The sequence below is a fragment of the Thalassophryne amazonica genome, chromosome 9 (genome assembly GCF_902500255.1).
Source record: "Thalassophryne amazonica chromosome 9, fThaAma1.1, whole genome shotgun sequence".
NCBI classification, from domain to species: Eukaryota; Metazoa; Chordata; class Actinopteri; order Batrachoidiformes; family Batrachoididae; genus Thalassophryne; species Thalassophryne amazonica.
The window spans coordinates 11,255,207-11,270,950 of NC_047111.1; the positions used below are offsets into that span (position 1 = coordinate 11,255,207).

Genomic DNA, 15,744 nt, shown 5'->3' on the forward strand with positions numbered 1-15,744 from the left:
TGATGTAAAAAATTAATCCTCATTAGGGCTGGGTATCAAGAACTGGTTCTTTTCGAGTATCGTTAAGAAATTATTCGATCCATCAATATCAAATCCTTTTTGCTTAACAATTCCCTTATCGGTCCTTCTGAGCAGCTGTTGTTTTTGAGGGAAAATGATCATTCCTCTACGTTGATTACAGACCCTGCAGCGGCTCTGTAATCAACTGTTTCTGCAGTGCGACACCACTTTGAAGCGTGAACCAATGAAGCAGTGCTTCGATCCACCAACTTGTTGGTTCTTTGATTCGCTGCTCTTCAGAAACAGCAAGTCCGCTTCTTAACCCCTCTCAAGGCCATTAAAATATCGTGAGTCACTTTTGTGTGATTAAAGTCACTAACTGGCACTCTTTTCTTGTTGCAGTCAAGAAACGAGAATCATCCTCCGTTCCGTTGGCACAGCTCCAAATGCTGTGCGGCTCTCTGCTGAGACAGAGTCCGATCGGAATTAATAACTTAAAAATGAACCACTTTAAATAAAATGACACCTCTTACAAACGCTGTAATACAGACAATAAACTACAATTGACTAAAACGTTTTTTTCCTCCCAAAATGAGACGTCCTGCATTCTTTATGAATTACATCCTGACGTGCAGCACAACCAGCTGCAAGAGCTCAGCTTAGATGTATGGAAAGACTTTCATGCCAATAATGTCTGAAAGGAAATGCTTTTGACAAAAACTACAAATTTTGTTTATTTCTATTTATGTCCAGAGATCAAGAATCCACCATGTAGAGTTTATTATGTCCAAAATTTAAGGCTCCAGTGACCAATCTCATATTGATTTACATTAAGACTCAATAAAATGTTGTTCAATTTCAATTCAATTTCAATTTAATCGGCTTATAAAGTGCCAGATCACAACAAAATCTGTCTCAAGGCACCTCACATAGAACAGTTCAACATAAAAAATAAATAAATAAATAAAATCAAAAACATAATTAAAAACAGAAGTAAAAGAATAAAACAGATAAAAAATAAAAACTATTCATATGAAAGAGAATAAAAATAGGCTTTAAGTCTTGACTTAAAAATGTCCATGGACTCCACTGTTGCAGGAAGACCATTCCACAGAGCAGGTGCATGATAAGAAAAAGCTCTGACCTGCTGACACAGGCCCAATCTGAATTCTCTTTTGTACCCCTTCCGCTTCCCCTTGGCCCTACCCCTACGCCTACCCCTTTAAAACAAGGGGTGAGGTGAAGGGGTATGCCTCTAGCCCTATGAATTGAGACACCCCTCCACCTTAGGAGAAAAAAAAAACCCTGCCCGTGTCAAACTGCCGTCTTCACTGTTTGTTAACATGGCAACCGAAACAAAACTTGTTGCAGTCGCCTGTTTGCTGTTTTTGTTTTCTCGCCTTTCTGCATAAATGCAAAGAAGTAGAAGAAGTCGCAGATTTCTTCAACGCATCACAATCATGTCGGACAATTTTGTGGTATTAATAATAAATTTAAGTAATTCATAATTTATCATAATAATAGTAATAATAATAGTAATTAATATTGTTTGATTAATCATTAATTGATTGATTAGTAGTTAATTAGTAATTAAAATAAATAAACACTTGAAATATATCAGTCTGTGGAATGAATTTATACATTATACAAGTTTCACTTTTTGAATGGAATTACTGAAATAAATCAACTTTTTCATGATATTCTAATTATATGTCCAGCACCTGTATGTATGTTTTGGGCTGCATCTAGTTCTGTTAACCTTATATTTCTTTTTCAAATTCTCCCATTTTTCACATCCAGCACTATTTCCTTTAGAAATTTCCTTGACAAATAATATCAGTCTATTAGGACGTCAGGTTATGTGTTACACATATACATGTGTGTGTATATATTTTCCAACTTATTCCCATTAATGAAACTTCTCCTCATTTTCTGCCTGAAAGCTTATTAGGAGACGATTGTGTTCAGGGCTCCCTGTTTGTTTACTAAATACACACACGTTACAGACCTTGAAATCCAACAGCAGGGGTCGTTATTATCTAAAGATTTATGAACATACAAATTAACGTGCTTATCTTTTATTATGATTTTCTCCATTGTGAGATATAAAAGTGTCTTATCGTAGCGTTCGTGTGTATGTGCATTATAACGCCTCAGCACACGAGCAAAGTTACAATATTCTTCAGAACGACAATATACGCAACATGCATCCAGCAGCAGACACGTTGCTGTCATAGACAACTGCCTGTAAAGTTTTTTGGCAAGTTATAACTTTCTGAACAGCGTAATTTGTAATGAAAGCTGCTTCATTTGTGCGGCTCTTTCGGCTCCATGTTTGTTTCTGTGGAGACAGCGGTAAGTTCCTCCTACCCCTCTAGAGTGTGCATCCAGATTTACTCCGTTTGGAGGGGTTTGTAGCCCTCCGCCTAGCTCCAAAAAGAGAATTGAGACACCCCTCTGTCTCTTGTGCCTGCGCAAAACAGAGGGGAAGGGCCATAGAAAACCTGTAAAGCCTACTTTTAGTACACAAAAAATTCACAAGATGTATAAGAGAATTGATAAGGAATCGGATCGATAAATGGAATCGATAATGGTATCAATATTGATAAAATCTTATCGATACCCATCCTTAATCCTCATATGATAAATGTTCGTTGTTGTGAAAAAGGTCTGTTAGCGCCCCCTGCAGGCTGATCTCTCTGTTCTTGCAGCCTGAAGTGAACATGTCAGACTTGACCTGCGGGTGGCACTACAGAAGGGTTTATGGTCTTCTTTTCAAAACTCACATTAGCTGATTGGTGTTCTGAATCTCTTCCTGTCAGGAAGGGGAGGAGCCTTTCTGGGAGTGTCAGGTGCGATTTCTGACGTTTCTTGGAGTCGGCCATGACAGCCACACCTTCGCCATCATCATAGACGGCGGCACGCAGCGTTTTGAATGCCACGTGTTCTGGTGTGAACCAGATGCTGGAATCATCTCAGAAGCCGTTCAGGCTGCTTGTATGGTGAGAAACACCCTGCAGTGTTCACCCCGACCACTGGGTGGGGCTCTAACACAGTTACAGCTAGAGCGCCTGGATTAGAGAGAGTGGTGACATGACGAGTCCAAAAAAAAAAATCGGTCATGTGGCTCATGGTGCCATCTTGGTTCCAAAATAGCATTGGCTGTTAATGTGTCTATATGTAAATCCAGCTATTTTATTTATTTATTCACTGAAAATGTCGGGTTGTGCGTTTGGAGGCACAAATAGGCACAACAAGGGCTTCAAGATGTTCAGATTCCCTTCAGATCTGAACAGAAGAAACATTTGTGAAAATAAAGTCAGCGTGTGGGATGGAAGCGACTTCATCATCAAACCTTTGAGAGGGAAATTTATTCTTCAGTCTCATGTACAGTAAAACTCACCTAAACCGTCATTGTATAAACCAGATATCCACAGTCACCCAACAAAAAAAGTCCCAGAGTTTTTGTTTTGTTTTCCATGTAATAAACATTGTATATAACGGATTTTGTACAGTGGATTTTCACTCACATCAGATAAAATGTCCCGTCCGATCACAATGTACAACCCCTGGCAAAAATTATAGAATCACCGGCCTCGGAGGATGTTCATTCAGTTGTTTAATTTTGTAGAAAAAAAGCAGATCACAGACATGACACAAAACTAAAGTCATTTCAAATGGCAACTTTCTGGCTTTAAGAAACACTATAAGAAATCAAGAAAAAAGATTGTGGCAGTCAGTAATGGTTACTTTTTTAGACCAAGCAGAGGAAAAAAATATGGAATCACCCTGTAAATTTTCATCCCCAAAACTAACACCTGCATCATATCAGATCTGCTCGTTAGTCTGCATCTAAAAAGGAGTGATCACACCTTGGAGAGTTGGTGCACCAAGTGGACTGACATGAATCATGGCTCCAACACGGGGGATGTCAATTGAAACAAAGGAGAGGATTATCAAACTCTTACAAGAGGGTAAATCATCACGCAATGTTGCAAAAGATGTTGGTTGTTCACAGTCAGCTGTGTCTAAACTCTGGACCAAATACAAACAACATGGGAAGGTTGTTAAAGGCAAACATACTGGTAGACCAAGGAAGACATCAAAGCGTCAAGACAGAAAACTTAAAGCAATATGTCTCAAAAATCGAAAAATGCACAACAAAACAAATGAGGAACGAATGGGAGGAAACTGGAGTCGACGTCTGTGACCAAACTGTAAGAAACGGCCTAAAGGAAATGGGATTTACATACAGAAAAGCTAAACAAAAGCCATCATTAACACCTAAACAGAAAAAAACAAGGTTACAATGGGCTAAGGAAAAGCAATCGTGGACTGTGGATGACTGGATGAAAGTCATATTCAGTGATGAATCTCGAATCTGCATTGGGCAAGGTGATGATGCTGGAACTTTTGTTTGGTGCCGTTCCAATGAGATTTATAAAGATGACTGCCTGAAGACAACATGTAAATTTCCACAGTCATTGATGATATGGGGCTGCATGTCAGGTAAAGGCACTGGGGAGATGGCTGTCATTACATCAATAAATGCACAAGTTTACATTGAAAACAAACTGTGAAAACATTCCTTGCAAAAAGACACATAGGGTCAATGTCATGGCATAGGGTTAATGTCAACGAGCAGATCTGATTTGATGCAGGTGTTAGTTTGGGGGATGAAAATTTACAGGGTGATTCCATAATTTATTCCTCAGAATTGAGTGATTCCATATTTTTTTCCTCTGCTTGGTCTAAAAAAGTAACCGTTACTGTCACAATCTTTTTTCTTGATTTCTTATAGTGTTTCTTAAAGCCAGAAAGTTGCCATTTGAAATGACTTTAGTTTTGTGTCATGTCTGTGATCTGCTTTTTTTCTACAAAATTAAACAACTGAATGAACATCATCCGAGGCCGGTGATTCTATAATTTTTGCCAGGGGTTGTATTTCCATTAAAAACCTTGAGCAGTCTGGACGTGCACAGTAACAGAGGTACAAATTAATGTTCAGCTCTGACACTCACTGATTTGAGGAAAGTGGGATCAGAGTCATTTCTGTGATTAAAAGTTCGACTGTTTATTTTTTTCACACCGTGTTCAGACTTGGACCTGCAGCCTGACGTGCACCTGTTAAATCAGACACAAAAGGCTGTGATTTGACACTTTTCTGCTTTTAATACTTCGTGTGCCATCATATTATAACAATTTTTATAGTTCGGACGCTGATTAAAAATTGATCAGAAAAGTCTGCATCATATTTACAGCATGAAGTCGGTAAAAGAGGAAAATGTTCAGTTTACCTTTGATTTAGAGGTGATGATAGTAGAAAGAAAAGCTTGTTGAGGGTCAAATTAGTCTAGAATAAAGTATAATCCAGAGACGGAGAACTTTAAAACTGTCACATCATTGTATGACACGGAGTTACAGAGCAGCAGAAGCATAAATCAGACTTTAATTAATTAATTTAATGAATTAATTAAATAAATCATCGTAAATTGTAAATTTGATATCTTAACTATTTTTATATTTATTTTGATAGCACCTGTACCTGGATGTGTTGCTGTATGTGGTTAAATGATTTTTAAAAAATGTTGAAAACATTAAAGGTTCATTCAGTTGTTCAGCCCAGTTGGACCCAAAATGGCGCCGTGTTCTGAGTTGACGCCGCTCTCTCTATAAAGGCACACTAGTTACAGCTTTGTCACCCTGATGTTTTTCTTCAATTAAAATAAATGCATTGATAGTAAAGTTCTTTTGCTGTCCTTTCTCCTCATCTGGCGCCCCAACTAGTCTGTCTTTCATGTGTCTCAGCTCCACATAGTCAGAAAATACCAACAATTTTTTTAAATGAGTTGAAAATGGGTGTTGACTTTATTTGTTGGCACTGATGAACGTTGTAGTAAAGTAACTCTACGAAAGTAACACTGCCACTGATGTGCCAATGCTGTTGTGCCAACACAGAAAATAAACACCAAATTAAATTAATTCATTAAATTTTGTTTATTTTCTGTGTTTATTGAAAATTCTGATTACTAAAATGATTGGGGAAATACTTCTTTTTTTTTAAGGTTTTTTTTTTTTTTTTGAGGTTTAGATCATGTTTGATTTGGGGCAGAGAGGGGCAGGTCAGGTGGGGCCAAAGAGATGCAGCCAAACTGCTGTCGTTGTGTCAGTGTGGAGGAGGAGTCTGACGCTGGGGCGGGGTAAAGACTCCTTGTCCCAATTGACCTCCTGCTGAACTTTGTCTCCAGGTCCAGTACCAGAAGTGTTTGGTGGCTCAGACTCCTCCTCCAAGGTTGAAGTCGTGGCGTGTGACCTCCTCAAAGGTCAAACGGGCCAACTCGGTGGACGGCTCTGTAATCTCGCCGAACATTTCCCATCAGCATGTTGGCGAGATCACCACACTGTCGCCAAGGGCAACCAAGAACAATGGCGATGGTGGTAGCAGCGTGAGGAGGGGCATGTTGGCCTTCTTTGAAAGTCTACGCAACAAACAGGCCACCACTTCCTAACAGCGAAGCGGCGTCATGGTCAGAGCCGCGTGTCAGCCTGCCTCACTGACCACCACAGCAATGATGTCATCAGCTGAACTCTACAAATGACTACTTCCTGTGCCTTCACCAGCCAATACAGTGGAGAGTGTTCCGGCGCCACTCATCTACCATTGGTTGACTGATGCCTGCTACTGCCGTTCCATTGGTGGTTTCATCTCAGATTTGTGGGCGGGGCTATCATCCGACCTTTGCCCTGCCTCCCGCAGCCTCCAAATGCACACATGGGAGATGTGAAAGGTCACGGGGTCACCAAAAGCCACAGAGTAGCTGAATGGGAGGAGCTTAAGTCAGGTGTTATGTATAAGCACTAATGATTCTAATGTTCAGAACTATTTGAGGAATTCATTTAGAATCGCAACTCCAAACCTCGGCCCCAACACACAATCAACTGAGCCTTTTTTCACCACACCATAATCCTCCATCAAACGACCAGCAGGGGGCAGTATATGACCTTAGTCTCTGTTTGTTGGCTGTCATTATGAACACTTTGACGTCTGAGTCAATCCACTGATGGAGTTACACACCTGCTGTTTGATGTAGATGGTCAGACGGTGTTTTACTTTAAAACATCACATTCATCCTTACACACAGATACAAACACAGAAACACAGAGATACAAACACAGAAACACAGAGATACAAACACAGATACACATAAACACAAAGACAGATACACACACATAAACACACAGATACACACACATAAACACACAGATACACACACATAAACACACAGATACACACACACACACATAAACACACAGATACACACACATAAACACAGATGCACACACATAAACACAGATACACACACAGATACACATAAACACAGATGCACACACAGATACACATAAACAGATGCACACACAGATACACACACAAACATACGCATACACAAACACACATACGCAGACATAAATACACACTCACAGATACACAGATACACACAAACACACATAAACACATAAAAGATAAACTTTATTGATCTCACAGAGGAGAAATTCACGTTACGTCAGCTCTTAAAAACACACAAGGTGGGTGCAAGTAGAGGAAAATGTGCATCAAACAGCGTGTGCGAGGATAAGCAATAATAATACTTGTAACAGTACAAGACATAAGACATGAGGTAGAAATAGAATATGTATGTACATACACACACACATACGTGCATATATGTATATGTATATCCATACAAGCATACACATATGCACACACATACCTATACACATATGCATATATATAAACATGATTGGGATTGAAAAGGAAATAGGAGCATCTTCTTTACAATATGTGAAGTGGAATTTAGATGTGATAAGGTGACATTAGTGCTGGGATTTGTAAACGAGTTGTTATTGCACGTGATTTGTGGACATATTATTGCATGTGGTTATTTCACAGTGTTATTGTACAGTCTGACAGCAGCAGGGAGGAACGACCTGTGGTATCGTTCCTTCTTGCACTGAGGGTGCCTCAGTCTGTCACTGAACGAGTTGTTCAGCTCCACTACAGTCTGGTGCAGAGGGTGAGAGGAGTTGTCCATGATGGATTTGAACTTGGTTAACACCCTCCTCTCAGCCACCTCCTCCAGAGACTCCAGAGGACAGCCCAGGACAGAGCTGGACTTCCTGACCAGCTTGTTCAGTCTCTTTCTCTCCCGCTGTGCTACCTGGGGTCCAACAGACGATGGCATAGAGGAGAGCAGAGGCTACAGCAGAGTTGTAGAAGGTCTTAAGCAGGGACCTGCTCACTCCAAAGGATCTCAGTCTCCTCAGGAGGTGGAAGCAACTCAGACCTTTTTTGTACAGGGCGTCGGTGTTGTGAGTCCAGTCCAGTTTGCTGTTGAGGTGAACACCCAGGTATTTGAAACTGTCCACAGTCTTTATGTCCTCCCCCTGGATGTTCACCGTTGGATGAGGTGGTGGTTTCCTCCTGAAGTTGATCACCATGTCCTTTGTCTCACTAGTGTTGAGACACAAGTGGTTGCGTTCACACGTCCACAAAGTCTGTGATGACCAACCGGTACTCCAGCTCGTTCCCCTCAGACACGCGACCCACAATGGCAGAGTCATCAGAGAACTTCTGGAGGTGGCAGCTGTCCGTGTTGTAGGTGAAGTCCGAGGTGGAGAGGGTGAAGAGGAAAGGCGAGAGGACAGTGCCCTGGAGGGCCCTGATGCTGCACCTTACCACCTCAGACTGACAGCCGTACAGCCGCACATACTGCGGGCGGTCAGTGAGGTAGTCAATGGTCCATGCGGCGAGGTGTCCATCCACACCTGCGTCCTCCAGCTCCTCCCGCAGCAGCGCCAGTCTGATGGTGTTGAAAGCGCTGGAGAAATCAAAGAACATGACTCACAGCGCTCCTGCTGGTCTCCAGGTGGGTGAGCACTCGCTGCAGCAGGTCGATGACAGCGTCATCTACCCTGATGTTGGGCCTGTAGGCGAACTGCAGTGGGTCCAGGATGTCGCTCACCACGGTGCGGAGGTGAGACAGGATGAGCCGTTCCATGGTCTTCATGAGGTGGGAGGTCAGGGCAACTGGTCTGTAGTGGGCCAGTTCCTTAATAAACTCAAACACAGAGATACACACACATAAGCACAAACACAGATACACACACATAAACTCAAACGCACAGATACGCACACACATAAACACACAGATACACACACAAACACACAGATACACGTAAATACACAGATACACACAAACAAAAACATAAACACATACACAAACAGATACACACTTAGACACAAATAAACACAAACACACTGATACACAAACATACACACTTATACACACAAATAAACACAAACACACTGATACACAAACAGATACACACTTATACACACAGATATACACAAACACAGATACAAACACAAATACACAGATACCAACACAGATAAACACACATAAATACACAGATACAAACACAGATACACACACAAACACAGATACACACGTAAATACACAGATACACACAAACAAAAACATACACATAACGCACAGATACACACATAAACACAAACACACACAGATACACACATAAAAATACAGATACACATAAACACAGATACAAACACAGATACACACTCAAACACAGATACAGATACAGATACACACACAAACACTTACATACACAAACAGATACACAAACACACAGATACACACTCAAACATAGATACAGACACATAAACACAAACACACTTACACACACAAACAGATATACACACACACAGATACAAACACACTGATACACACAAACATACACACACATAAAAACAGATACACACACATAAATACACAGATACACACATAAACACAGATAAACACAAATACAGATACACACAAATAAATACAGATACACACACATAAATACAGATACACACACATAAAAACATGCATACACACACATAAATACACAGATACACACACAAACACAGATACACACATTAACATAAATACACAGATACACACTAACAAAAACACACAAACACAGATGCACACACATAAACAAACACTGATACACACAAACAGATATACACACAAACACAGATACACATAAACAGACACAAACACACAGATACAAACACATAAACAGATACACATAAACACAGATACACACACATAAACAGATACACACACATAAACAGATACACACACATAAACACATACACAAACACACACAGATACACAAACACACACACATAAACACAGATACACACATAAACACACACATACACAAACACACACATATAAACACAGATACACACATAAACACACACACAGATACACAAACACACACACATAAACACAGATACACACATAAACACACACACAGATACACAAACACACACACATAAACACAGATACACACATAAACACACAAACATACACAAACACACACACATAAACATACACAAACACAGATAAACATAAACACAGATACACACACAAACACATAAACACAGATAAACATAAACAGATACACACACAAACACACACACATAAACACAGATAAACATAAACACAGATACACACATAAACACACACACATAAACACAGATAAACATAAACACAGATACACACATAAACACACACAAACACACACACATAAACACAGATAAACATAAACACAGATACACACACAAACAAACACAGATACACACACACATAAACACAGATACACACATAAACAGATATACATAAACACAGATACACATAAACACATACACACACAGATACACACAAACACACAGATACACACATACACACACATAAATACACAGATACACATAAACACAAACACAGATATACACAGATACACACATACACACACATAAATACACAGATACACATAAACACAAACACAGATATACACAAACACAGATACACACATAAACACATACATAAACACAGATACACATAAACACAAACACAGATACACACACATAAACACATACATAAACACAGATACACAAACACAGATATACACACACATAAACACATACATAAACACAGATACACAAACACAGATATACACACACATAAACACATACATAAACACAGATACACAAACACAGATATACACACACATAAACACATACATAAACACAGATACACATAAACACAAACACAGATATACACACACATAAACACATACATAAACACAGATACACATAAACACAAACACAGATATACACACACATAAACACATACATAAACACAGATACACAGATATACACACACATAAACACGGATACACACATAAATAAACAGATACACATAGATACACACACATAAACACAGATACATATAGATACACACAGAAACACATACACACACATAAATACACAGATACACACATAAACACACAAACAAGACAAACACAAAAACACACACACAAACATAAACTCACAATCTTTGTTGTTTATACACAACTCAGATTGTTTATAATCACACAAACACACATAAACAGAAACACACTTTGCTCAAAGGCACCTCGATGGTCTTCCTGTCTGATGGGGAACTGAACCGAGGACCCTCTGGCTGTAAGTCCACCTCCCTTCATTCCCCATGAAGAAATGCACAGGCAGTCGGGCATGCCTAAAACCTTTGCACACACACGCCTCCTCCCAACCACTGGCCCAGCTATGAATTGGGCTGGACACTGGCCTCCATTTTGGTGTGAGATTTCCCTCCCCTAAACGACCAATAGGAGAGCAGCACTCATGCCACATCAACATGAGGCTGATGTCAGCGTCTCGGCCGTCAACCAATTCAGGGCCGGTTGTCGGGCTAAGCAGAATCCATCACAGGACTTATTTTTTTTAATACAACCCCAATTCCAATGAAGATGGGACGTTGTGTAAAATGTAAATAAAAACAGAATACAATGATTTGCAAATCCTCTTCAACCTATATTCAATTGAATACAGCACAAAGACAAGATATTTAATGTTCAAACTGATAAACTTTATTATTTTGTGTACATTTTTGCTCATTTTGAAATGGATGCCTGCAACACGTTTCAAAAAAGCTGGGACAGTGGTATGTTTACCACTGTGTTACATCACCTTTCCTTCTAACAACACTCAATAAGTGTTTGGGAACTGAGGACACCAATTGTTGAAGCTTTTTAGATGGAATTCTTTCCCATTCTTGCTTGATGTACGACTTCAGTTCAACAGTCCGGGGTCTCTGTTGTATTTTGTGCTTCATAATGCGCCACACATTTTCAACGGGTGACAGGTCTGGACTGCAGGCAGGCCAGTCTAGTACCCGCACTCTTTTACTACGAAGCCACGTTGTTGTAACGTGCAGAATGTGGCTTGGCATTGTCTTGCTGAAATAAGCAGGGATGTCCCTGAAAAAGACGTTGCTTGGATGGCAGCATGTATTGCTCCAAAACCTGGATGTACCTTTCAGCATTGATGTTGCCATCACAGATATGTAAGTTGTCCATGACATGGGCACTAACACACCCCCATACCATCGCAGAGGCTTTTGAACTTTGCACTGGTAATAATCTGGCAGAGGAAAGCTGGAGGATGTACAGTGTCAATGGTTATACTCAGTAAGTCAGAAGTGAGGAGTGGAGACGCCAACTCCTCCAACTTCCACAAACTCGGCAAAGAGCTGCAAGTATAAGTCACAACTGGAAAGACTTTAGAAACAATGAATGTGTGTACGGCACAAAATGGCTGAGTCGGTTTACCTGTAGGGTAAGCTGATAACTCAGAGTGTGATGTCTCTCCCAGACTTTTATAAATGGTGATGATGATGATGATGATGATGTGTGACAGCTGTCAGCTAAGTGCACCTGGTGGACTCCTCTGACAACTGCGCCCTCTGGTGCCTGAAACCCGACAACAGGCAGGGCGCCCTCTGGTGGTGAGCCAGCAGTACCTGCTCTTCGGGCGGCCCACACAACACATCCATTTCAAAATGAGCAAATATTTGCACAAAAACAAAGTTTATCAGTTTGAACATTAAATATCTTGTCTTTGTCGTGTATTCCAGAGGATTTGAAAATCATTGTATTCTCTTTTGATTTACATTTTACACAACGATCCAACTTCTTTGAAAGTTAATATTTTGTAGGTACATGTTGCATCAATCAGCAGATTCATTTGATGCTCTGAAATCTGGTGAACTTTGACCTGTAAATGTTCACCAGTCAGGAGGAGCTCCTGCGTCCTTTCCTAACTGCTTTTCCTTAACTCGGTCCATTGGAGCAGAAAGGCAGCGACATTAATGACGTTTAAGTGAAGATAAACTACAAAATGGACATCTTGGCCAAGCCCATGTTATAAAACATCACTTCATGGATTCATCCACAGCGCTTTAAGCCTGTGACCAGAGCATCCTCAGTTTGAATCCCCCAGGGTCCTTGAGCAAAGCCCTTCCTTCCTAAGTACATGTTGGTGTGCAGGTGAGTATCTTGTGTGGCGGTGCACTGACAGGATGAGCGTGTGAATGGGTGAATGTGAGGCTTCACTCTAAAGCACCGCAGTCCATCATGAAGCCTGGAAGAGAAATGAAAAGAGAAACCATGCAGTTGCTCTGCATCCTGTCCAACCAGATTTATCCATTTGACGTTGGGTTTCAAACATACGACTTTGAATACTTTTGCAGCAACAACTCGAGCATGCTGAAGGTTTGTCAGAAATGGTAGGTTTTGTGTTTCTGTTCTGATGTTTGATTGTCAAAGTCAGAAATTAAGAGGGTTGAAAGACTTTTCTGTCAGTGACACTTTGTTTTTCAAATTCCACATCACCATTGAGTTCCTCATCCAGTTCACTATTCAGTTATAATCTGATCCCGAGCCAGTTCCTGATCCAGTGCAGTCACAATTCAGTTTGCAAAACAGTTCCAAATCCACATCATCACCTCATCCACATCAGCTTTCACCCCTGCTCTTCAACAGATGTTCCAAGACATCTCCAGGACGTGAAGTTGCACGTACCCTGATGAGGCTGAAGCAGGGCGGCTGCCGAGCCACAGATTACACCATTGACTTCCGCATTCTGGCGGCTCAGAGGTAATGGAACCCTGCAGCACTCCATGATGTCTTCTTCCAGGGGTTGGCCGAAGATATCCAGAACCAGCTCATCGCCGTGTGACTGTGTCAGTTTAATGCTCAAACCTTCTTTATTCTTTCTTCTTCATTCCTTTAAAAGTGCGATATTTTCACTTTGTAAAAATGACAAAGTTGCTGTTAATGTGTTGATAAATTGTCCGGAATTAGTCTGCTTTTTGCAGATGATGTGGTCCTGTTGACTTCATCGGCCGGTGACCTCCGACACTCACTGGATCAGTTCACAGCCGAGTGTGAAGCGACTGGGATGAAAATAAAGTAAAGTAAATGAAAGTAAATCTGAGGCCATGGTTCTCAGCAGGAAACCAATGGATTGCCTACTTTGGGTAGGGAATACGGTCTTGCCCCAAGTTAAGGTAATCAAGTACCTCAGGGTCTTTTTCACGAGTGAGGGGACAATGGAGTACTGACAATGGAGCCAAAAGATGAAGCTCTCGATCTACTGGTCAATCTTCGTTCCTACTCTCACCTATCGTCATGAGGGTTGGGTCATGACTGAAAGAACTGGGTCGTAGGTATAAGCGGCTGAAATGGGCTTCCACAGGAGGGTGGCTGGTGTCTCCCTTAGAGATAGGGTGAGAAGTTCAATCATCTGTGAGGAGCTCAGAGTAGAGTCGCTGCTCTTTCGTGTTGAAAGGAGCCAGCTGAGGTGGTTCGGGCATCTGGTAAGGATGCCCCCTGGGCGCCTCTCAATGGAGGTGTTCCAGGCACATCCACCTGGAAGGAGACCCCGGGGAAGACCCAGGACTAGGTGGAGAGATTATATCTCCACACTAGCCTGGGAACGCCTCGGGATCCCCCAGTCGGTGGACAATGTGGCCCGGGAAAGGGAAGTCTGGGGTCCCCTGCCCCTGTGACCCGAACCTGGAAAAGCGGTTGAAAATGATGATGATGAGATCAAGGATCCAGTAATCAGTTTCATATTTATTTACTTTAAGACTCAATAAAATGTTGTTGCCATAGAAAACCTGTAAAGCAGACTTTCGTACACAGAAAATACACAGGAGGTATCGATAAGGGAATTGATAAGGAATCGGATCGATAAGCGGAATCGATAATGGTATCAATATCGATAAAATCTTATCAATACCCATCCCTAGTTATCTGTTCAAGGATGCATGTCAACTGGTTTGAACTGGTTTTATCTGATCAAAGTCCAGCAAACAAAGGAGTTAGGTTCCACCAGGTACCAAACAAGTGTGGGTTGAAGACAAGGGGCGGGGTTTCCCCTCTGTCTACGCAAGCCAAATGTTAGGTGTTGTGGGACTAAAACCCACCCACTGTACCGCCTACATTGTCTTTTATAAAATCACTTGCTGGCTTTGTTCGGGTCTCTCATCAAACGGAGCCCTTGTGTGGGCTGTCTTTGGGAACCCGACCTGTTTTTCAACATAACTTTGAATAAATTTGATTTTGAGTATAGTGTAACTTTGCACTATGTAAAGTACAGTATTACAGTAAGAACCGGGTCGAATTAAGAGAGTGTAATTCTTCAACTGACCCCTATGTAACCCACATAAAAACTGTGATAAATGCCTAAATATAATATGCCTATTTTTGTGCAACCTTAAATGCACCTTTTACACCTTTTTAGCTGTT

General features: G+C 41.0%; 1 protein-coding gene across 3 annotated transcripts in view; it reads left to right on the forward strand.

The window, feature by feature from the left end:
* apbb3 (amyloid beta (A4) precursor protein-binding, family B, member 3) overlaps positions 1–6,990 on the forward strand; it is a 45,459-nt gene extending 38,469 nt beyond the window's left edge. For all 3 annotated transcript variants that reach the window (XM_034177566.1, XM_034177567.1, XM_034177568.1), the window contains 2 exons: positions 2,823–3,002; positions 6,249–6,990. In XM_034177566.1, coding sequence (XP_034033457.1) covers positions 2,823–3,002; positions 6,249–6,509 — 441 coding nt within the window. In that variant the 3' untranslated portion in view covers positions 6,510–6,990. The remainder of the gene's footprint in view (positions 1–2,822; positions 3,003–6,248) is intronic.
* The last annotated feature ends 8,754 nt before the right edge of the window (positions 6,991–15,744 follow it).